This window comes from Sphaerodactylus townsendi, linkage group LG13 (genome assembly GCF_021028975.2).
Source record: "Sphaerodactylus townsendi isolate TG3544 linkage group LG13, MPM_Stown_v2.3, whole genome shotgun sequence".
Classification (NCBI taxonomy): Eukaryota; Metazoa; Chordata; class Lepidosauria; order Squamata; family Sphaerodactylidae; genus Sphaerodactylus; species Sphaerodactylus townsendi.
This window is the reverse complement of record NC_059437.1, coordinates 42688067-42710761: the sequence shown is the minus strand read 5'-3', so window position 1 is coordinate 42710761 and position 22695 is coordinate 42688067. Positions and strand designations below refer to the sequence as shown.

The window sequence follows — 22695 nt, the reverse complement described above, 5'->3', positions numbered from 1 at the left end:
GATAACTGTGACTAGAAGAAGAAGAGAAGAAGAAGAGTTTGGATTTATATCCCCCTTTCTCTCCTTTAGGAGACTCAAAGGGGCTTACAATCTCCTTGCCCTTCCCCCCTCACTACAAACACCCTGTGAGGTGGGTGGGGCTGAGAGAGCTCCGAAAAGCTGTGACTAGCCCAAGGTCACCCAGCTGGCATGTGTGGGAGTGCATAGGCTAATCTGAATTCCCCAGATAAGCCTCCACAACTCAAGTGGCAGAGCTGGGAATCAAACCCGGTTCCTCCAGATCAGAGTGCACCTGCTCTTAGCCACTACGCCACTGCTGCTCCCCAATGCCAATTGGTCATGCTGGCAGGGGCTGATGGGAATTGCATTTCCTGAACATCTGGAGAGCCGCAGGTTCCCTACCCCTGGACTAGGCCAAGGTCACCCAGCAGGAATGCAGGAGTGCGGAAACACATCTGGTCCACCAGATAAGCCTTCCTCCCTCAGGTGGAGGAGTGGGGAATCAAACCCGGTCCACCTGCTCTTAAGCACTGCACACCGTGCTGCAAAAGGGGGGGGGGCTGTTGCCCAGTTTCTGCCGCTGGGATAGGCCCAGGAGGACCCTGGAAGGAAAACAAGCGAAGGGACTGAGACCGGAGCCTTGCAAGATCTGGTTTCTCTTCCTCAACCTGACGCTAGGAGGAGGGAGGCTGCGGCTAGGGAGGGCGGCGCGGAGGGCGGCACTTCCAGCTGCCCTTCCTCCGGCGGGGCGGAGACCTGGCCCGCCTGCCCTCCCCAACCATAGCCCGCGGGGGCGCCGCCAGTCGAGGCTGCCTGCCATGGCGAGGCGGCCCTTCGCGGCACTCGGCGTGGCCCTCCTCGCCCTTTGCTGCTTCAAGGGCGCCGCAGGTACCGGGGGGGGGGGGGGGCACGCGGGGAAGGGGCCAGCCTGTCCCCGGGTTGGGGTGGGTGGGTGGCGGCGTAAAAGGCGGGTGTCTCCGGGCTGGGAGTCTCCCGCCAATCCCCAATCTCTAGTTACGGGGAGGGGCGAAGCAAAGGTGGGGAACCCCCCCCCTCCGCTGACAGCTCCCGTCGCGCCGACAACGGGGACCCTCCGAAGCGTTTGCAAAGGGAGCTGGTCTGCAAAGTGATCGCATTGCTTGGGGGTGGGGGGGAGAGAAATTTGCAAACTTGCAATGCACCCGCTTCCCGGGCGCGCTCCTCGGTAAATGCCCCTGACTCTGCACCCGGCCCCCCCCCCCTTTCAAAAGATCCCTCTCCGGGGCCCAATCCTGTCGAAAGGAAGCACTTTACAACCCCACTGCTTTCTGCAGCACGTGTTCGGACGCTGTCCTTGCCGTGGATACAACCCACAGCTGGTCTCTCTAGGGACTTACTCAGAAGTAAGTCCCACTGTTCCAGGGGGGTTGCTTCCCAGAAATTAACGCCGCCTTGAAACGTGTTTCATGGTAGTGGGACTGTATCTGTGGTGTACATGTGCAATGCAGTGGAATTCCTTTGCGGGCTTTACTCACACAAGGAAACAACTCTGTTTAGTGGGAGTTTGTTTCCTAGACAGTATTGATTGACATGGCCTTGGACTGGGCTTCACTGGGACTACACTGGTTTGGTGCGGTTCTGAATGCAAAGGGGAGTTGGGAGAATCCTTTGCACAATTACGCAGCAGTGTTCGGTGTGTCTTCTTCAGTGTGTCTTCTTCCCAAGTAAGACAGCGCTGGATTTCAAGCTTGAGACATTTAACTCTGTAAATCTGGGGCAGGTGAACAATTTGTACAGCATCTATTAGTTGGTTTTGGAATATGCTTGTTTGAATGGACGATCCAGAGACCGAGGCAACAATTATAGGCCTGAATTCCCGCTGGAGTCTATAGGGCTGACTTTGGAGTAAACATGGTTGGTTTCCAAATGGAAGGCGGTGTGGTGAGACGGCGGAATTAGGGGGAGAGCAAATGTACTTCTTGGCATTGAGCAGCGACGGCTCCATTTGTGTTTGGAGAAAGGCAGATAGGAGTTTAATGAATAAATAAATGGATGTACCAAAGTAGTGCGCTGGAGATGCTAATGTACAAAGTCACTTTCTCAGGCTCCTTTCGGTAAGAATAAACCCTGCTAAAGGGCCTGCGTCCTGTTTTCATCAGGGAGCACCCAGATGCTTTTGCGGAGTCACAAAAAGTGAGCCACAAAAGCAACATTATCCCTGTTGTTTGTCTTGCATTTGCTGGTAGAGAGGCATACTGCCTTCCAATATGGAGGTTCCATTTTACTACCGTAGCTAAGAACATCAAGATAGCCCTGCGGCGTCTAAGAGTCCATCTAGAACTGCATGCTGCCTCTAACATTGATTGATGGGGAAAACTTACGGAGCAGGAGAATCAAGAAACTGGTCTCTATATACCTGTTTGTCTTTCGCATCTGGCACTGTTGTCTTCTTGTAAATTAAGAAAAAGCATGTTAACATTGTTCCTCTACTGGTTCATGGAGGAAAAGTCTCTCAGGGGCCACTATGCACAATAACTAAAGGAAAACTTCATATCTAAAGAAGAGAAGAAGAAGAGTTTGGATTTATATCCCCCCTTTCTCTCCTGTAAGGAGACTCAAAGGGGCTTACAATCTCCTTTCCCTCCCCCATAACAAATACCCTGTGAGGTGGGTGGGGCTGAGAGAGCTCCGAAGAACTGACTAGCCCAAGGTCACCCAGCTGGTGTGTGTTGGAGTGAACAAGCTAATCTGGTTCACAAGATAAGCCTCCACAGCTCAAGTGGCAGAGCAGGGAATCAAACCCAGTTCTCCAGATTAGAGTCTGATTTACAGTGCTGGGAGGCCTTGGCTTCTAGGCCCACCATTTTGACTCTCCAGGACATCTGGTCGGGCACCGTATGAAGCTGATGGACAGCTGGTCTGAGGCAGCAGGTCCGGCTTTCCATGTCTGTTTCGAATTTTAAAAGACAGATCCAATTATGGATCTCTGTCATCGCATCTGTTTCAGCCTTAAGTATCGGAAACGAGTCTATTGCTAGAATGATGACAGGAACGCTTTGTCAATTTGTGATTGGGGGGGGGTAATTCTGTGTCAACACTGGGGAATGGGGAAGAGCAGAAGACTGAATTGGGATAACAAACCCTTTTTGCCGAGTACCCCCCCAAAAAGCCCCTGAAGCCATTGGTTTGTCAATAAACAAAAGAGGAGGGGAGATGTAGAGGTTTATGCATGGGCAGATGTACTGAGAGTGAACGAGAATTACCCAGGGTTTTGCTAAGTTTCCCTTGAACCAAGATAGACTTAATTTTCCTCTGAACCAAGACAGGTTTAATCTGAGCCAGCACTAACCAGAGCACAAGCTTCTTTGCTGACTTTTGAGGCTAGCCTTAGGAGAGCCACATCAATGGCTAGGTTTAGTGTTCTGCCCTCACCGCTGCTATATGGTAGATTTTAAAAATAGAGGGAGTGAAGAGATTCTGCTCCTGTAACTTAAATCAACGGGAAACTTTAGCCCACTCCCTCTTTCATTGCACTAAATATGAGGGAATTAGGGGAAAACATGCAAATGCTCTTCTCTTAAACTGTGACAGGATTCCAGATGCTCAAAAGATCTTATACTTGCTAAATAATTCTGATCCTGTAGTTTGTGAACCGATGGCCAAGTTTTTACTAGAAATTATATACCGTAAAAGATAGTTCTATTCTTTTTAATTTTGTTGTGTCACCCATAAGAACATAAGAACAAGCCAGCTGGATCAGACCAAAGTCCATCTAGTCCAGCTCTCTGCTACTTGCAGTGGCCCACCAGGTGCCTTTGGGAGCTCACATGTAGGTTGTGAACGCAATGGCCTTCTGCGGCTGTTGCTCCCGATCACCTGGTCTGTTAAGGCATTTGCAATCTGATATCAAGGCAGATCAAGATTGGTAGCCATAAATCGACTTCTCCTCCATAAATCTGTCCAAGCCCCTTTTAAAGCTATCCAGGTTAGTGGCCATCACCACCTCCTGTGGCAGCATATTCCAAACACCAATCACACGTTGCGTGAAGAAGTGTTTCCTTTTATTAGTTCTAATTCTTCCCCCCAGCATTTTCAATGTATGCCCCTTGGTTCTAGTATTGTGAGAAAGAGAGAAAAATTTCTCTCTGTCAACATTTTCTACCCCATGCATAATTTTGTAGACTTCAATCATATCCCCCCTCAGCTGGCTCCTCTCCAAACTAAAGAGTCCCAAACGCTGCAGTCTCTCCTCATAGGGAAGGTGCTCCAGTCCCTCAATCATCCTTGTTGCCCTTCTCTGCACTTTTTCTATCTCCTCAATATCCTTTTTGAGATGTGGCGACCAGAACTGAACACAGTACTCCAAGTGCGGTCGCACCACTGCTTTATACAAGGTTACCCAGTTATCAAGAGATTCCCTATGATTGTTCTATCTGGGGGTTGTTTTAAATTTGTTTTTTGTAACCTACCTGTGTCGTCCTAAATGCCAATAAAGGCTTGGTTAGTTGACTTTTGAGGCTGTGGCTCAGTTCCAGATTGTACGATCTGCTCGATGGAAAAAGAAACATTTGAGTTTATGTCCACCCCACAGAGGTCCCTTTCTAGACTCCCCCGGGGTTTTGTTTTTGGCTGTATGAATCTGGTTGGCCTCATCCCTAATTCGGCATAAAGGCAGACCCCAGTCACGGCAGTAGTTGTGATTCTGGGCTTACGTTTTTTATTCCTGAACAAGAGATCTGTGTGGTCTTGTCTGTCTTCAAGTGCTTTAATCCTGGTTTGGTTGGACCCGTAACACCGCAAGCAGCCCCATATTTGCCATTAGCTCAGACACCATTCTCTTTTGGAATCTGGATAATCCATCTTCTGCTTTTCTGCTGATGTGCCAGCGAGGAAAGGCTGCAGATGAATTTGCCTGAACGAATGTGACAATTAGTGCCGGGGGTGACTTTCTCCTTTTCTTTTGCAGGGACGGAAACCGTTGTGATTGGAACAGCAGGCGGGGACGTGACATTGTCGTGCCAGAATGCATCACAGAGGGCCCTCGTGGTGGAGTGGTTTCGGGGGGACCCCGACACGACCCCCATTCTTTTCTCCTCTGACGGCACGCTCCCAGACGACACTCGCTTCTCGCTCATTGGGAACGCTTCTTTGCACATCTCAGGGCTGCGTCTGCAGGATGAAAGCAACTACACCTGCAAGGAGGTGCTGAACGAAACGGATCATTTGCACAGGATCCAGTTGCTCGTGGCCAGTAAGTTAGCTCACACATCCCGTTTTCCTTGGGGGTCGGCAGAGCATGAAGGCAGCTTGCTTGCTGCATGTGCTCTAGAACCAGCTGCTAGTAGAAGAAGAGAAGAAGAGTTTGGATTTATATCCCACCTTTCTCTGCTGTAAGGAGACTCAAGGTGGCCTTCAAGCTCCTTTCCCTTCCTCTCCCCACAACAGACACCCGAGAGAGCGCTGAGAGAACTGTGACTAGCCCGAAGTCACCCAGCAGGAATGAAGGAGGAGTGCGGAAACACATCTGATTCACCAGATAAACCTCTGCCACTCAGGTGGAGAAAGGGGGAATCAAACCCAGTTCTCCAGATTAGAATCCACCTACTTTTAACCACTACACCATGCTGGCTCTCTGCAGGAGGAGGGTGGGTGGGTGGTGCACCCGTAAGTTGTACTCTGAACTATCTGGCTTCAAAAAGCCAGTGAACCAAAACAGAAAACAAACTAGAATAGAAGGAGAAGAGAGCAGAAATTGAGAGAGTTAAAGAATGAATGGGGTATGGAAGGGTAAAGGAAGACACTGGCGAATGTGTTTGTGGAAAAAAGAGTACAATTTTAACTTGTGCAAAGCGGCAATGTTTGCTGACTTAGTGTGCCAGAGATTTGCAGCTTTTGTGGGCATTGTGCCCACAAAATAAGTGGTGAAAATAAGCACGCATAGCTACTTTGCATGGCCCGCAGCACAGTGTAAACAAGGTGCTCAGCCTGCGCAGGGCTGAACCACAAAGCCCTTTGCCACACTGGTGTCGCTTTTAAAGTTGGGCTTCTGAACCAGTCAGGAAGGACTTTGCCTGCCCCGGGCATCTACCCTTCAACCAATCAACCTCCCTTCTCTCCATCACAGTCACCCGCCCCCATCTCCTCCCTACGAACTGACTAGCGTTCCTCTCAGTGGGGGAATCAGCTGTTTTCCTTTCTGCCTAGGCAGGCCTCCCTCACTTACAGTACCGACTGTTCTGGCCGAGTGCCCTGCATAGCTCTGAATTTGTTTTCAAGGTGTGGTCGGCAGCAACTTCTGCAATGTGCCTATCCCAAGCTTGGGCTGTACCTGACTTGCCTAGGGTGCAAAACCTCTGCAAAGCCATTCAGACATTGTCAGTTTGTGGGAATCTCTACTGGAATATAGAAAAAGTCTCAGTCTAGTAGTCAGTTTTCTCTGTGCAGATGTTTCTGGAAGGCACATGAGCAGAGTATGAGTAGCCTGCTCCTGTGGTTCCTGCAGCAACTGGTATTCAGGGATAGACTGCTACTGAACCTGGAGGTTCTGTTCACCAAGCACAGCATATAGTCATTGATTGACTTCTCTTCCATGACTTTGTGTAACCTTTGTTTCATGACAACTAAGCCAGTCGGGGCTGGCTTTGTCATGGAGTTGAATGAGACAGGGGAGGTATTTCAGGTAGGGCTTTGCAGAGCAAGTCTTGCTTTGATTTTTTTTTCCTAAGAAACTTGGTGGGTCCAGGAGGATCAGCGGGACAGAGCTGGGAATAGCCTCGTGTAAGAAAATGGTGATATCTAAAAAATTGAACTTTTTGTCACCATTAGCAGTGAATTTGATGGAAGGATTATGGTATCGCTCCATTGTCGAAATACATTTAAAGTGTCCTCACGATGGTATATTATCAGTATGTCGTCAATGTATTGTTTGTAGAGTAAAATATCAGTCCAATAAGGATTAGAGCGAGAAATACAAATCACGTCACGTTCAAGTTTGTCCATTACCAGATTGGCAATGGAGGGAGCAAGGCCATATCCCATACTGTTACTTGTGAGTAGTAATCTTTATCAAAGTGGAAATATACTTTTTCTAGTATTAAGTCCATCAACTCCATGAGAAAATAGGTGGGGGGGGGGGTTATAAGATCTCATTTTTAGCTTTTCTACAACCACCTCCCTTGCTGAATAGGTATAGTTCATTTCTACAACCACCTGAGGTCATGGGGGATATTGGTGTACAACGCCTCTACATCTGAGGTTAGCAGTACGGAATTGGGAGGACATTCATACCTTCAATCTTATTGATTAGCTCGGACGTGTCCTTAATGTAACTGCGAGTTTGGCATACTGTAGATCTATTGCGTTTCAACATGATAGACAGATAAATGGAGTAAATAAGAGAAACCCTACAAAGAGAGACAGGATGTTTAGTCTGGAGAAGCGAAGGTTAAGGGGGGACTTGATAGCTATGTTTAAATATTTGAAGGGATGTCATGTTGAAGAGGGATCAAGCTTGTTTTCTGCTGCCTCAGAGACTAGGACACGGAGTAATGGATTCAAGGTGCAGGAAAAGAGATTCCACTTAAACATTTGGAAGGACTTTCTGACTGTCAGGGCTGTTCGACAGTGGAATTCACTACCATGGAGAGTGGTGGAGTCTCCTTCTTTGGAGGTTTTTTAACAGAGGCTGGATGAGCATATGTCGGGAGAGCTTTGATTGTGTGTTCCTGCATGGTAGGGGGTTGGACTTGATGGCCCCTGGGGTCTCTTCCAAACTCTATGATTCTATGACCCACCCACCCCGCACACACACACACACACACTGCAAACGCTGTTTGCAGAATTCCTGGTGTCACGGCCGATCTAGTTCTGTGGTCCCCGCTGCAGAGCACAGCCTGCCGTTTCATATGCTGGTGAGTCACATTTTGCTGATAACAGATTGTGTGTGAGTGATGCAATTCTAACAAATATTCAACCCAAAGAGCAAACACTTTTTTGAAAAGCAGATGGAGCAGTGCTTTCAGCGATGTGTCGTGGGAGAGAGGGGCAGCCTGGGCAGTGATCTTTGGTCCAAGAACCGGGGTGTCATACGCACGTTCTTATTTTAACGTCAAACACTGCGAGGGTAGGCTGACCTGCAAGCAACTTTCTGTGATTTAAAGGTGCAATCCTTGGCTTATTCTCCACTCTAAGAGATTGATTTCCATAGGTTTAATCTGGAGTAGCTCTGCGTACAATCACACTTTTAAAAGACAGCATAGTGACAGCTGGCAAACTTATCTGTGGAGAGAATCCCATAGTGGGGCACCACCACAAAAAAGGCCCTTTGTTTGACATCTGTCTACCAAGCTTCTAGAGCAGCCATTCTCAACCAGGGTTCCGTGGTACCTTGGGGTGCCATGAGCATGTCCCAGGGGTACCGTGGCAATACTACCGTCCCCCCTCATTTTTGTGGTGTCTCCCACCTGCGCCAGCAAGGACATGGAGCTGGCCCATGGGGCAGGGCCTGCCACAAGGTCAGCAGCCACCCCCCCTCCAGTGCTTCCCTTCACCCTGGGAGGGGAAGGTGGGGTGTGTGGCAAGCAGGGGCAATGGGAGGGGAAGGTGGGTGGTGATGGCAGGGGTACCCTGACCTTGAAAAGGTTGGGAAACACTGTTCTAGAGGCTAGGGTAGCCAACTGAGTCCTTAATTGATGGGTGGATTTTATATTGCCTACTGAAGAATAATGACTTTTCTGCTACTTTCCAGGTGGCCCTGACAGGATCGGTTTCCAGATCCATCCCGCCACACCACTTCCGAATGGCACTCTCTATGTCAAGAAACACGACATCCTCAACTTCACCTGCACTGCAGTCTCCCGGCCTGTACCCACAATCAAGTGGGATTTCTGTCCTTCCGGTTCTCCACATGAGCTATTCACAGAAGTTAACAGCTCCCAGAATTCCTACATCCTGCACAACATGTCCCCCAGGTACCAAGGGAACTATACCTGTTCAGCAAAGAACCCCTTCAGTGGCGTCCAAGCGACCGTGACCCAAGAACTCCTGGTCTACTGTATGTACATTAAGGGATGCTGGCAGAGGGTAATAGTGGGCACTCGTGGGGATTTTTGCTCTGCTATAGAGTCAGATAAAAGAGTCAGGGGCTGAAGTTAGGAAGGACACTGGGAAGATTGAGCAGAAAAAAATCTGGTTGCAACCACCTCCAATAACTCTAATAGACACTGATGAAACTTGCCTCCAAAAATTTGTCTAATCCTCTTTTACGCTATCTAAGCCAAAGACTGCCGCCACGTGTGACACGCAAATTCCACAAGCTAATAACACATTGGGGGAGGAAGTAATTCTTTGTGTCTATCCTGAACCTATTTGGTGTGTTAAATGCTGTCAAGTTTCAGCTGGCTTCTGGCAACCCCGTAGGGCAGTGATGGCAAACCTTTTTCAGAATGAGTGCCCAAATTGAAACCCAAACCCCACTTATTTATTGCAAAGTGCCAACCCGGCAATTTAACCTGAATGCTGAGGTTTTAGTTTAGAAAAAAACGGTTGGCTCTCTCTTCCTCCACCCCACCCGCTCAAGCTGCTGTAAGATCCAGCAAGTCCCACGCGCACCGCTCTGTGCCTCTCTAGCATCTCTGCCCCCCCCCCCCCCCGGGCAGCAGCCATCCGGAGCACAGGCACCAGGCACGCCAGCCGAGTCCTCCCTGCTCACTGCGGTGCACATATGTCATGCTCAGTGGCCCAGGCAGCCTAGATGGGTGTGTGTGTGGGGGGGGGATGATTTTCCACCCCCACACGACAAACTCTATGTGTGCGTGCCCACAGAGAGGGCTCCGAGTGCCACCTTTGGCACCCGTGCCATAGGTTCGCCACCACTGCCGTAGGGTTTTCAAGGCCAGAGATTAACAGAGGTGGTTTGCCATTGCCCCTGTGCACAGGGATCCTGGTATTCCTGCTTTACTTCTGAGATCGGATGAGAATGGGCTCGTCGGGGCCCTGAGTTTCTTAACAATTAGTAAATTGTTTTCCTTTGTTGGACTGAGCCCTGGGGCGCAGAAGGGTAAGCTGCAGGCCACTCAAGTGGGTGGATTAAAGCAGGGAATAGAAGTGGCCAAAGTAGCCAGTAGAACCGTAATTAAAGCCTACACCACTGGAGGGTTTTTTTTGAGAAATCCCAGTCTGGAGCCCATAGGCTAGTGCAGAGGTGTCAAATTCGCGCCCCTCCAGATGTTATGGACTACAGTTCCCATCATGGGATGATGGGAACTGTAGTCCGTAACATCTGGAGGACCACGAGTTTGACACCTGTGGGCTAGTTGAAGCCCAAACCCTCAGGTAGGGTTGGTATAAGTAAGGCTACTACTTCAACCAAGGGATGCCATGATGACGGGGAGCAAGCCAAGACCCCACAGCATTAGCAGTGCTAGTAAGAACTTGCAAGATTACTGCAAGATGTCATGTGAGAGATTGCCACAAACATGCTTTGAACCACAGTTCTTTTACTACAAATTTAATTTTAAGGGGAAAAAATTGTGTAGTTCATTTATGTTATTAAATAGTTATGTCATTGAAATTCCCATTTATATTATTTTCTTATGCTGGTCTCCTCAGCCTAACCTTATTGGGTGGTCAAGGGGGACCTTTTGTCTCTTTTCCATCAGCAGAAAAACTGATTGGATCCATCACAAGAACTTAAAAGAAGCCTCCATGTTAAAAGACCTCTGAATGCCAGGGGGCAGCAGAGGAGAAAGGCCTCTGCCTTGTATATGGACTTCCTGGAGGCATCTGGTAGGCTACTGTCTGGGTGGACTGAACCAATGGGAGCTCTTCTTACATTCTTCCTACATCTGGTAGGCTCCTGTCTAGGTGGACTGAACCAATGGGAGCTCTTCTTACATACTTAACTGGCTATTTCTGCCTAGGACCTTTCCAGCGGTAGAACATCTCATTGTCTTCCTGCTAACATCAAGACCTTCTGCTTGTAGATCCTCCACCATCCTTACCCCAGTGTTGGGTTCAGACCTCCACCGATAACTCCAGAGGGGTGCAGTTGTTCTGCCAATGGACTGGCGCTTACCCACACCCAACTCTCCGCTGGAGAGACAGAGAGGACCTGAGCGGCAGGGAAATCAATGCTACAAGTCTGGCAGACACCCTTGTGGCAACTCTGAACAGCTCGCAGCTGTTTCACGAGAAGGAGTTCACCTGCCACGGAAGCCACATCTTACAACAGGAAGCAAAGGCAACCTGCAGAGTGCAGTTGGGTAAGTAGCAAAATTATAAAGCTGGTGAGGACTTTGCAGTCCAACCTGTCAGCCCCAAGCACGACAGCTTGCCCGTCAGTCTTCCACAGGCTAACTTTTGGAAGCCAGAGATGGCCACGTTGCAAGAGATGTTTCTGGATTAGTAGCATCAGATGAGTCAATCAAGTAGAGGTGGATATACATATATTTAATATTGAACAATAAGCCTGTAGAATCTGCAACCTGCGGCTTTCCAGATGTTCATGAACTACGATTCCCATCAGCCCCTGCCAGCGTAGCCAATTGGCCATGCTGGCTGGGGCTGATGGGAATTGTAGTTCATGAACATCTGCAGAGCCGCAGGTTGCAGATACCTGCTGTAGAAGGAAGCATTTTTAATGTGTGTACAGTCCTGCCCCACCGCCCTGTGATCAAGCTTGAGGGTCTTTGGGGCTGGTCCCTGCTTCACCCTACTTGCTTAATAGACCAGTGAGATTGAACTCTATTTGCATAATCTATTTGCTTAATAGGTCAGTGAGGAGCACTGATTGTTTGACCATTGTATAGTACTGATTGGTTAGCCCCCTGTCTTAGTCACAAAGCAATTTTTGTTCCTCGTTTGCAGAGGGTTTTAAAGAGTTAAAGAAAGCAAACTCTAGATAACCTTATACAAGCCATTCTCTTTCAAATCCATCTGCTCTTCCATCTGTTAAATGGTGATAGTATAACATTGAGACTGCCCTACAGGACCGTTATAAATGCAAGATAACTTATATGGAACACTTTTAACGTTCAGAAGTACTATAGATTAAGGGTGTTAATGAATAAAAATAATAAATAAATAATATCATTCTATTGAATCAATAACAAATAATATTCAATAGGAATTGCTGGCTAACATTAACTATTATCATTATTACATTTTAAGGCATTGTGAAATTGTTCACAAATAACCCTAAGCATGTGCAGAATGTTTTTTTCACCCTGAACCCATAAATAAAACTTGTCTCTGCAGCCCTAAGCATAACAGATAGGGATTCTTAGCAGTTCAGAGTGTCATTTCCATGAGAGAGGGAACTTTTAGAAAGCAGTGGTTGATTCCTTCTTGCACTCGCTGTGCGGTAGGGTCCACAGCCTACCCATGGCACCCACTGATATATTTTCTGACACCCACCAAGGGTTTTTAGAAAGTGGGTGGAATCAGATAGGGTTTTTATCCAGCAAGACTATTGAAGATTTGATTGGCTGTGCAGATTTTTGACTATTGAAGATTTGATTGACTATTGAAGATTTGATTGGCTGTGCAGATTTTTAAAAATGTTGCTACAGCAGCATCTGCCATCACAGCACAAGGAGCTGAACTGTGTGCCTGAAGTTAATCTTTGGCAGCCATTTATGACTGGCTCCGCCTCCTGCAGTAGCCATTTTGTGGCAGCCATTTTGTTACTTTGTCCACTGTGTTGTGTCACAATTCCAAATGTGCCCGCAGTCTCAGAAAGGTTGGGGACCCTTGCTGCAAGGTAAGCCAAATTCGGGAGCTTGCACAAGTATTTGTTTTCTTTATCTTGAATAAGCTTTGTTGGGATTTCCTGGGCAGAGGTGAGAAAGCCTTTTGTAAATCTTTGAGTTACCTCAAGCAGAGAGTTGGTGATTAGGTTGTCAAGACTGGCACTCGGATCCAGTTCTTCTTGCTAGCAGTCTGGCACTCTGACCATCAAACCAGACTAGCATCACAGTAGTCTGTATAAGGTCAATCGTGCAGGCCTTTCCTAACTTTTCCATCTCTTCCTTTTGGTTTAGTGGATCCTTCGATCATGTCTGACCCTGTGAGGAGCTGTTTTGTTGGGAGGGCCGTGGTTCTGACCTGCTATTTGACAGCTGGCAATCCACCCTCCAGAATCACCTGGCTGCGGAACATTTCCCAGCCAGAGACGGAGATCCGATCTAGTGGGAGGTTCCACGTCAGCCAAGAAGGCAACACCTCTACCCTCATTATCCAGAACTGCTCCCGCAAGACAGATGAGGGTTACTACGTCTGCAAGGCGGAGAACTCCGTGGGGTTGAGAGAAATGTACATCCATCTTACTGTAACTGGTAAGGATTAAACTACAACACAGGTCACCTTGGAGGGGGAATTGTCTTCTCTAATAGCTGCTTAGGAGGATTTTGATTGAAGTGTGTATAATACTTCTAATGAAATTCAATTTTTGGCAGCTCAAAGGATTTTCAAACGCTACGTTGAATTACATTCAGAATTTCCTTTGGCAGTAAGGAGATGAGACAAATGATGCATTTCTCTGAATAAACATCAGAGCAAACCCTGGCGGATCAAACCTTTTCCGCAAAAGTCCGGCTATGAAAGCCTTCAAAAATACACCGATGCACAAGCTTAATTAATGCTTTCTTCTCCTAACCTCCAGAACCTGTTAACATTGGTGGCATTGTGGGAACTATTGTGGTCATTTTACTTCTGGGAATTCTGGTCTTCTTTGGAGTTTTCTTGTATGCTGGTCACCGTTTCTGCCCAAAAGGTAAGAACTACTCAGAAATCTGTCCCTGGAGAGACTTGTAGATAATTCCCTCTGGCTGCCCAGTGAGCGAACTTTAATGTTATTAGTTACCATTAGTTGGTGTGCTACAATTTGGCATTTTTCTAAATGAAGCAAGAGGAGGAAGCAAACAAGATTCCTGGGAAAAGCCATTTCCTGATGCAGGTGGGGGTGGCTACCCAGAAAAGGCCTAGTTTCTGGTAGATGCAGAGGTGGGATCCAGCAGGTTCTCACAGGTTCCCGAGAGTAGGTTACTAATTGGTGATTTTGCCACGTGATTTTTGCCTTAGTTACGCCCCTCCTCTCAGCAGTAGCGCGCAGATCTTGAAGCAGTCTAGCAGGAGGTGCACCGGCGTGCATGGCAGCCTGTGCCTGCATGCATTCATTTCCCGCCCAAGGACCGGTGCAGTGGCTGCGTCTTTGCCACAGCCCTGCCCAGGAATGCCCCACCCCCGGAATGCCCAGCCAGGCCCCCGTCGTGCCCCACCCAGCCCCATTGGCGCTATGCCACAGTTTGAATCCCACCACCATGGGAACCTGTTACTAAAATGTTTGGATCCCACCACTGGGTAGATGTCCACCAGTAATTCCTAAAACTTAATTGGACTTGTGCCGGCCCAAATCTTGAATCCCTGTTGCTTTAAATGGCATCTGTCGCCCGCCTTATTTTAACTTTGATTTGAAATTGAGCTTTTAATTGATTTTAATTTAAATGTATTTAAACTAGAGTAGATTGGATTTTAACTACTATAACCATTTTAAATTGTTTTAATTAGATTGGGTTTTTTTTAACTACTATAACTTTTAAACTGTTTTAATTGTTTTACGTGTTTTATTGTTTATTTGATCACATTTATACGTCTTTCACTATTGTAAGCTGCTCTGAGTCCTTGTGGGGAGGGCGAAAAAAATAAAATAAAATACAGAATTTGAAGGTGAGAAGGGGATTTCACAACTTCATTTCAATATGAGGTTAAAACCGTCACCGAGTGGACTCCAAATAAACTGGTAATTTTTTAGCACTGGCAAATGTGTGTGTACCAGCTTTATATCCACTAATAATCTTGAAGTCTACCTTTACACTAACAGAAGCTTCCAAACCACCTTCAAGGAGAGGCCCATACAGGGCAAAAACTAATGCAGTACCCAGAGGCGTAACTCCAAGGGGGCCGGGGGGGCTCGCAGCGCACTGGGCGCACGCCCCTGTGGGGGTGTGTCGAGGGCATTCCTGGGGCATGGTGGGGCGTTCCGGGGTGGGACGGGCATTCCGAGGCGGGACAGGGTGGAGGACGCAGCACTGGGCGCTTTCCCTCCTTGCTACACCTCTGGTAGTACCAAAAGATGGGTATTCTTAAGTCAACTGTAGGGCAGTTCTAAATTCTAAAGACACCGAAAATAAGGTACACTGAATTCAGTGGAATGTGGGCTAAGGGCAGGAGCCTTATGACATCTCCTCAAATGGCTTTTGTGTAGTCTGAGGAAAACACAAGTATGGATGTTGACTAACTTCTCTCTCGCTCTCTCCTCCCTTTCTTCTAGGCACGCTGCTCAGGTGAGTGTCTGTTCTCCTTCAGTGGGAGAAACCCACTCAGATTCCCTGACCCCCCCAAGGCATCTCCGCTGAGGACCTTGGTTTCAACCAGGGGCCTCATTCCATGCACAGTTCCTGTACACCACCCTAAGATGAGGGAACAGATCGACAGTTGTTGAAATGTCCTGTTTAATGGTAAGGTGGACTCAACTGGGTACTTTGAGTGTAAGTAAGAATGTCATCCTAAGCAACGTAAAGCCCTTCTAAGTCCATTGATTTCAGCAATCTTAGAAAAACATTACTCTGTTTAGGAGAGAACTGCAAGAAAACCACTCCATGGTTACTAGCCTGTGGCAGCTGTTTTGCACACATTTGGATGTTTTTTGCTACTGGTTTTTGTTAAAATGTCACCGCAAAAGCTTCTTGGGAGGAGGCTAAATTCCAAGGCCTTCTCTGCCCTATATCCCAGTTCTCACTTTAGTCCTGTTTACAGTTGACAGTGAACACATGTGCAATCTGTGTACAGTGTGTCTTTGATTTAGAAAAAACAACAACATGTGCTTTGAGCAATTCTCATATTGTGTCCATGCATGTACAGTTGAATGTGCAGTGCAAACCCCACAGTTATCCAGGTTCCAGTCCCTGGTTTTGATTGCAAAGTGAACCTGCAGTGGTTCTTTCTTACAAACAGTTGTGCACACCTACTGGTAGGATATGTGTACATTTACTGGAATTTGTGAACAGGGTCTCGTGTGCATACAGGGCAACTTGCAATTCACAAATGCTGTTTCTCCCAGTTTGCAGCCACTGGTAGGGCAATCCAGCAGGAACCAAATCCTGTGATTCCATGGATGGATCTAAGCTAAGCTTTTGGAGGCTTTCTACTGTTTCTACTCTAAGCTTCTTTTGGGGGCTTGCATGGCCAATCTTCCTCAGGGTTTTAGCTTTAACTGATGTTTGTGAAACATGAAAGAACTTCCAGGTGCCTCGCATTTTAATTCGAGCAAGCCAGAAAGCAGACAGTTCTTTGCCCAGTGCCGGGGAATGCCTGCAAGCAAGCGAGGCAGGGAAAGCACCCTCAGACCCTTCCTTGACCTCCTTTCCTGGCTTCCCAACTGCAGGACTCGAGATTCAAGCGACATCCTTGTGCTGATGGATTCCGAGGATGAAGATGTTTTGACGGAAGGTGCTGGAGACCCTGCTTGGCACAAAGCGATGGTGCGGGCAAACGGGCATGCCACCTGGCCTACGGAAAGTAAGAACATAAGAACTAGCCTGCTGGATCAGACCAGAGTCCATCTAGTCCAGCATTCTGCTACTCGCAGTGGCCCACCAGGTGCCTTTGGGAGCTCACAGGCAGGATGTGAAAGCAATGGCCTGCTGCTGCTGCTGCTGCTCCTGAGCACCTGGTCTGCTAAGGCATTTGCAACCTCAGAACAAGGAGGATCAAGATTGGTAGCCATACATTGACTTCTCCTCCATAAATCTGTCCAAGCCCCTTTTAAAGCTATCCAGGTTAGTGGCCATCACCACCTCCTGTGGCAGCATATTCCAAACACCAATCACACGTTGTGTGAAGAAGTGTTTCCTTTTATTAGTCCTTAATTCTTCCCCAGCATTTTCAATGGAATGCCCCCTGGTTCTAGTATTGTGGAGAAAGATGAGAGAAAATGTCTCTCTGTCAACATACTTTCTACCCCATGCATAATTTTGTAGACTTCAATCATATCCCCCCTCAGACGTCTCCTCTCCAAACTAAAGAGTCCCAAATGCTGCAGCCTCTCCTCATAAGGAAGGTGCTCCAATCCTTCAATCATCCTCGTTGCCCTTCTCTGCACTTTTTCTATCTCTTCGATATCCTTTTTTTGAGATGTGGCGACCAGAACTGAACACAGTACTCCAAGTGCGGTCGCACCACGGCTTTATATAAGGGCATGACAATCCTTGCAGTTTTATTATCAACTCCTTTCCTAATTATCCCCAGCATAGAGTTTGCCTTTTTCACAGCTGCCATGCATTGAGTTGACATTCCCATGGAACTATCAACTAAGACGCCCGAAGTAAGCGCTGTGCTTTGGCGGACCTGGGCATGTGTATTTTTGTTCTCTGTTTTTTTCAGTGAAAGTGTTGGGCTCGAACTCAGGGTATCCCTGGTACATGTCCCCATTCAGCCATGAAGCTTGCTAACTGAACATCAGGCTAGATTCAGTGGCAGGATTCAAATAATTTAACAACTGGTTGTTTACAAGCACCATTTTAGCAACCGAAGTGGTGCAAACCTGCTGAATCTCACCACTGGCTAGATTGGTTAGCCTAACCTACTTTACAGGGTTGTTGTAGATAAAATGAAGGGGGGGGGAGAATGAGTTATGCCACCTTGAGCTCTGTAAAAGTGACACAGATGGTGAGTGGTTCGAGGTCACGTAGGTATTTGAATGTGGATTGCCAAGGTCTTAGTATAATAGTCTAACCGCTAAGTATACTACACTTCATTGGCTCTCCAGTGTATTATGTATTTAATTTTTATTTTACAAAATTTATACTCTGTCTTTCTGCCCTAACAGGGCCACCGAGGCAGCTAACAAATTAAAAACATATATAATAAAACCACATCTTAACACATTGTTAAAAACCGGAGCTAAAGACGTAAAAACCACCATTAAAACGTGTAGGCAAAGGCTTTCGCAGCCAGAATCAAGTGGCTGTTGCGGGCTGTGTGGTTGTGGTCTGGTAGTTTTTGCTCCTACCGTTTCGCCTTCATCTATGGCTGGCATCTTCTGGGGCATGTCATGGTCAGCTGTGTTTCTTGTGATGGCACATCTTCCGTGACATGCCTCCAAAGATGCCAGCCATTGATGTGGGCAAAGCATTAGGGGCAAAAACTACCAGACCACAACAACACAGCCCAGAAAACACACAACAGCCAACAATTAAAATACTGGGCAGGAAAGAGGGACCTCTGAGGGAATGCAAAACAAAAAAGGCTGCAATGCTTGAGAGGATAGTTTGAAGAAGAAGAGTTTGGATTTATATCCCCCCCTTTCTCTCCTGCAGGAGACTCAAAGGGACTTACAATCTCCTTGCCCTTCCCCCCTCACAACAAACAACATCCTGTGAGGTAGGTGGGGCTGAGAGAGCTCCGAGAAGCTGTGACTAGCCCAAGGTCACCCAGCTGGCGTGTGTGGGAGTGTACGGGCTAATCTGAATTCCCCAGATAAGCCTCCACAGCTCAGGCAGCAGAGCTGGGAATCAAACCCGGTTAACCTCCTATGCCACTGCTGCTCTTTGCCTTTTCAGTCCATCCAAAGTAACAAACAGCACTTTGAATTGGGTGCAGAAATAGATAGGTAACCAGTGCAGCTTCTGTGAAATACCAGAGGTATCAGGAGTATGCAGCTTCTCCCACATAATGCAGTGACAAATGCTGTTTGTATCACCTGCAGCTTCTGAGTCACCTTCAGAGGCAGCCCCACCAAGAACGTCTTAACAGTAGTCTAATCTAGAGATTACAGTGGCATGAATCAGAATGTTGCTCCTCGTGATTTCTGATGGGCTACTGTACCAGGTTAACTGTTGTTTGACGGGCAGCCCAATCCAGGGGCAGAGCAGACCCATTGCTGGAGCTAAGGCAGTCCTGCATGGGTGCGTGTCCCACCAGCATAAGGGGCAAATGCACCGGCAGAGAGCCAACTCACCCAGGCAGGCGCTGCATGACTCCATTGTGCCTGACCCAAAAGGTGCTGTCTAGGCTCATCCACGCCATTACAGGGGTGGGCCAGAGGGCGGAGCTGACCTTAGTCTGCTTCCACTGCCCCCCCCCAGCCCCCCCCCCCCCATACGACAGTTTTAGATATATTCTATGTTTTTCGTGGAATATCTCTGTTATCCTCTATGGGGGATTCTTGAGAGCAGTTTTTTGTTTTTCTTTGGAGAGGGCAGACGGCACCATCCACCCCTGCCAGCCCGATCTGGATTGGGCTGTAAGACTGCACTTATAAGGAGCAGCAGTGGCATAGTGGTTAAAAGCAGGTGCATTCTAATCTGGAGGAACCGGGTTTGATTCCCCTGCTCTGCCACTTGAGCTGTGGAGGCTTATCTGGGGAATTCAGATTAGCCTGTGCACTCCCACACAGGCCAGCTGGGTGACCTTGGGCTAGTCACAGCTTTTCAGAGCTCTCTGAGCCCCACCTACCTCACAGGGTGTTTGCTGTGAGGGATGGAAGGGAAAGGAGTTTGTAAACCACTTTGAGTCTCCTACAAGAGAGAAAGGGGGGATATAAATCCAAACTCTTCTTCTTCGTATCTAGGAGTAAGCCCCACTGGATAAAACAGGACATACTTCCATGTAAACATGCATAGGATTGCACAGTAAATAGATCTATCAAATAGTCAAGGACAAAGGCCTAAAGGCAAAGGGGATTATTTAGCATGAATGAGAAGGCTGGATAAGAATGTTATCTGTTATGTCTTATTTCAGGCTTCCATGCAGAGATGCCCGGTGAAATCACTCAGGAGGAAAAAGAAACCGGACCCACAACATAGAAGACCTCTCCATTTCCCCCCTCTTACATGCCAGAAGCCAAAACAGCATCATGGCGTGGCTGCACTTGGACCATGGGGGAGGAGGACCGCTTTCGGCAACCACCTTGTAATCTTCTTGTCTGTCTTCGTCCATTTATTGCTCGTCTTTCCCACTTGCTGTTGCTCTCTCTGGTGCTGTTTCTTTCCGCCAAATCCCTGTGGGAATATTGGGATGGAAACAAAAACCTATCAGAGAGGAAATGTGCCTTCATACAGAAGACCCAAAGTCCGGTGTTCCTGAAGCGAGATAAAGACCATGTTTGGAACTGAGCTTCCGGAGGCCAAAGAAGCCCAGGACAGCAGGAAGAGAGGATGGAGAGCGGATGGAGAGCTAGAAGCCGTTCTCCATGTGTCAGTCTTGGCACTGTTGGCTGAAGCTGAATTAATGTTCACGGTTCTCAGAGTTAACCTACAAGAGCTTGAGGCTTGTTCAGTTGGTCCCCAGGGTCAAATTATGAATTAGCAGGACCAGTTGGAAGGACTTTCCCCCCCTTGTGGCTTCCAGCAAACCAAAATATGCCCACATCGCCTCTGATTGCGAGTAGTACGTTAATTTCAAGATTAACAGCTTCGTAGGCCTGTACATATGCCGTGCCGCTCAGGACTGATGGGGTGGCTGAAGAAAAATGGCGGGAGTCAAAAACAGCCCTTTCCCCTTCCTTTGTGCAAGGAACACAGGCCTTGGTTGCAGGTGAGAAGCAAGCTGCCATCTCTAGAATGATGGATGCTTGAATGCTGTGACCAAATTCACGTGTGCCTCTTGAGGTAAGGCAGCTTCAAATGCACTGGCTGCCTCCGTGAGAAGCAGAAGAGCGTTTTTAAATGAGCTTATTCTGATTTGTAGATCGGTGGCTGGTCAGGGAAGGGGTTTTGTTTGTTTTAATTATGTTTCAGTCTTCTTGTGTTTTACAAAGCACTTATTGTTTCAGTCTGTTTCTTTTTTATCAGTTACAGGTGGGACAATGTTTGCCTCTAAAGTAGCAACAACAACACCAATACCACTAAGTTCCAGTGGTGGGATTCAAATAATTTAACAACTGGTTGTTTACAAGCATCATTTTAACAACTGGTTCTGCCGAAGTGGTGCAAACCTGCTGAATCCCACTGCTGCTGCTAACCTTGAAATGCTCTTGACCGCTTCACAGCAGTGGTATCAATTGTTCCCTCCTAGGTGGATTGCATTCAGACTTCGGTGGATTCCACATGGCCAAAAACAGCGGTGTGAAAACTGTGTAAATCCTTTTACACTGTTTTAAATCCTTTTACACTGTTTTAAATCCTTTTACCCTGTTTTAAACCCTTTCACACCATTTTCACACCGCTTGTTTTTGGCCCATGCGGAATCCGCCTTTGTAACAGCAAGTTTTCTTCACTCTGTGTTCTGTGCTTTCAGATGTTCTGTGCTTTCTACTGTCATCCTTTTGCTTCACTTCTTTTTGGCCTGTGTTCTGTTCCTTTTCTTACAACTGTTATCAATTGGCCTTCCCATATCCGTGTCTGCCCCCCTCTCTCCACAATATCTCACAACCTGTTTGGAATAGGAGTTGTGTTTTTTATATTTTCTAAAGTAGAACTATTCGTGCCCTTCTGGGCATTCTTAGCTAGAACACCACGTGGCATCCTTGTCTAGACACAACTCAGGAAAGCAATAGGCCAGTGGAGGCGAGCCAATTGGCCATGCTGGCAGGGGCTGATGGGAATTGTAGTCCATAACATCTGGAGTGCCAAAGGTTCGCCACCACGGCAATAGGCCCTGCTTAGGCTGAGTTAGAGTTCAAACTCAGTCAAGAAGAGCTTACTTTAGAGCCAAGAATTCCAAACTGTGAGACAGACAGAGAGATGTGGTTAGGGGGTACAGGTCTGGGAAGACATATGTTCAAATCCCTTCTTGCTAGGAAGTTTGCTGGATGACTTGAAGCCAGTTATCTTCTTTCAGCCTAACCTACCTCAATGACCAGCGTGGTGTAGTGGTTAAGGGAGGTGGACTCTAACCTGGAGAAAAGGGTTTGATTCCCCACTCCTCCACATGAGCGGGGGACTCTTAATGTGGTGAACTGGATGCGTTTCTCCACTCATACATGTAAAGCCAGCTGGATGATCTTGGGCCAGTCATGGTTCACAACCTCTCCTAGCCCCTCCTACCTCACAAGGTGTCGGTTGTGAGGAGGGGAAGGGAAAGGGTTGGAAGCCGCTTTGAGGCTCCTTGCAGTAGAGAAAAGTGGGGTATAAATTCAACTCTGCTTCTTCAGCTGGGACTATGATATAGAGGAGGGCAGAGCCACATATGTTGCCCTCAGCCCCTAGGAGGCAAGGTGAGATTAAAATGTTGCAAATAACTGCTAAAGGTCTGGATAGCTTGAAAAGGGGCTTGGACAGATTTATGGAGGAGAAGTTGATCTCTGGCTACCAATCTTGATCCGCCTTGATCTGAGATTGCAAATGCCTTAGCAGAACAGGTGCTCGGGAGCAGCAGCAGCAGCAGAAAGCCATTGCTTTCACATCCTGCATGTGAGCTCTCAAAGGCACCTGGTGGGCCACTGCGAGTAGCAGAGTGCTGGACTAGATGGACTCTGGTCTGATCCAGCAGGCTCTTTCTTATGTTCTTAACCCCAGGCAGTTGATAAGGGCGGCCCCAACAGACAGAAAAATGGGACTGCATAGGAAATAAAACACTAAAGAAGCAGGGCAAAAGAAAAACCAGAAATTATGACTTTTTAAACTGGGTGTTCCATTCCAGACCACAGCCACACAGTTAGAAAACCCACAACAGCCAGTTGATTCTGGCCATGAAAACTTTCAATAATACATTAAACCC

The 22695-nt window shown here is 47.6% G+C and overlaps 1 protein-coding gene across 1 annotated transcript; it reads left to right on the top strand.

Annotated features, from left to right (window-relative positions):
* Positions 1 to 754: 754 nt before the first annotated feature.
* VSIG10 (V-set and immunoglobulin domain containing 10) lies at positions 755 to 22355 on the top strand. The gene is made up of 9 exons (XM_048514805.1): positions 755 to 888; positions 4946 to 5230; positions 8726 to 9031; positions 10962 to 11240; positions 13020 to 13313; positions 13640 to 13750; positions 15308 to 15320; positions 16421 to 16554; positions 19777 to 22355. Exons 1-9 carry the CDS (start codon positions 819 to 821, stop codon positions 19839 to 19841), a joined length of 1557 nt encoding a protein of 518 aa, XP_048370762.1. The 5' UTR covers positions 755 to 818; the 3' UTR covers positions 19842 to 22355.
* Positions 22356 to 22695: the final 340 nt, after the last annotated feature.

Coding starts and splice junctions, on each gene's coding strand:
- VSIG10 (XM_048514805.1), top strand. CDS start 819: ATGGCGAGGCGGCCCTTCGCGGCACTCGGCGTGGCCCTCCTCGCCCTT. Junction 889..4,945: donor CTGCTTCAAGGGCGCCGCAG/GTACCGGGGGGG, acceptor TTTCTTTTGCAG/GGACGGAAACCGTTGTGATT. Junction 16,555..19,776: donor TGCCACCTGGCCTACGGAAA/GTAAGAACATAA, acceptor GTCTTATTTCAG/GCTTCCATGCAGAGATGCCC.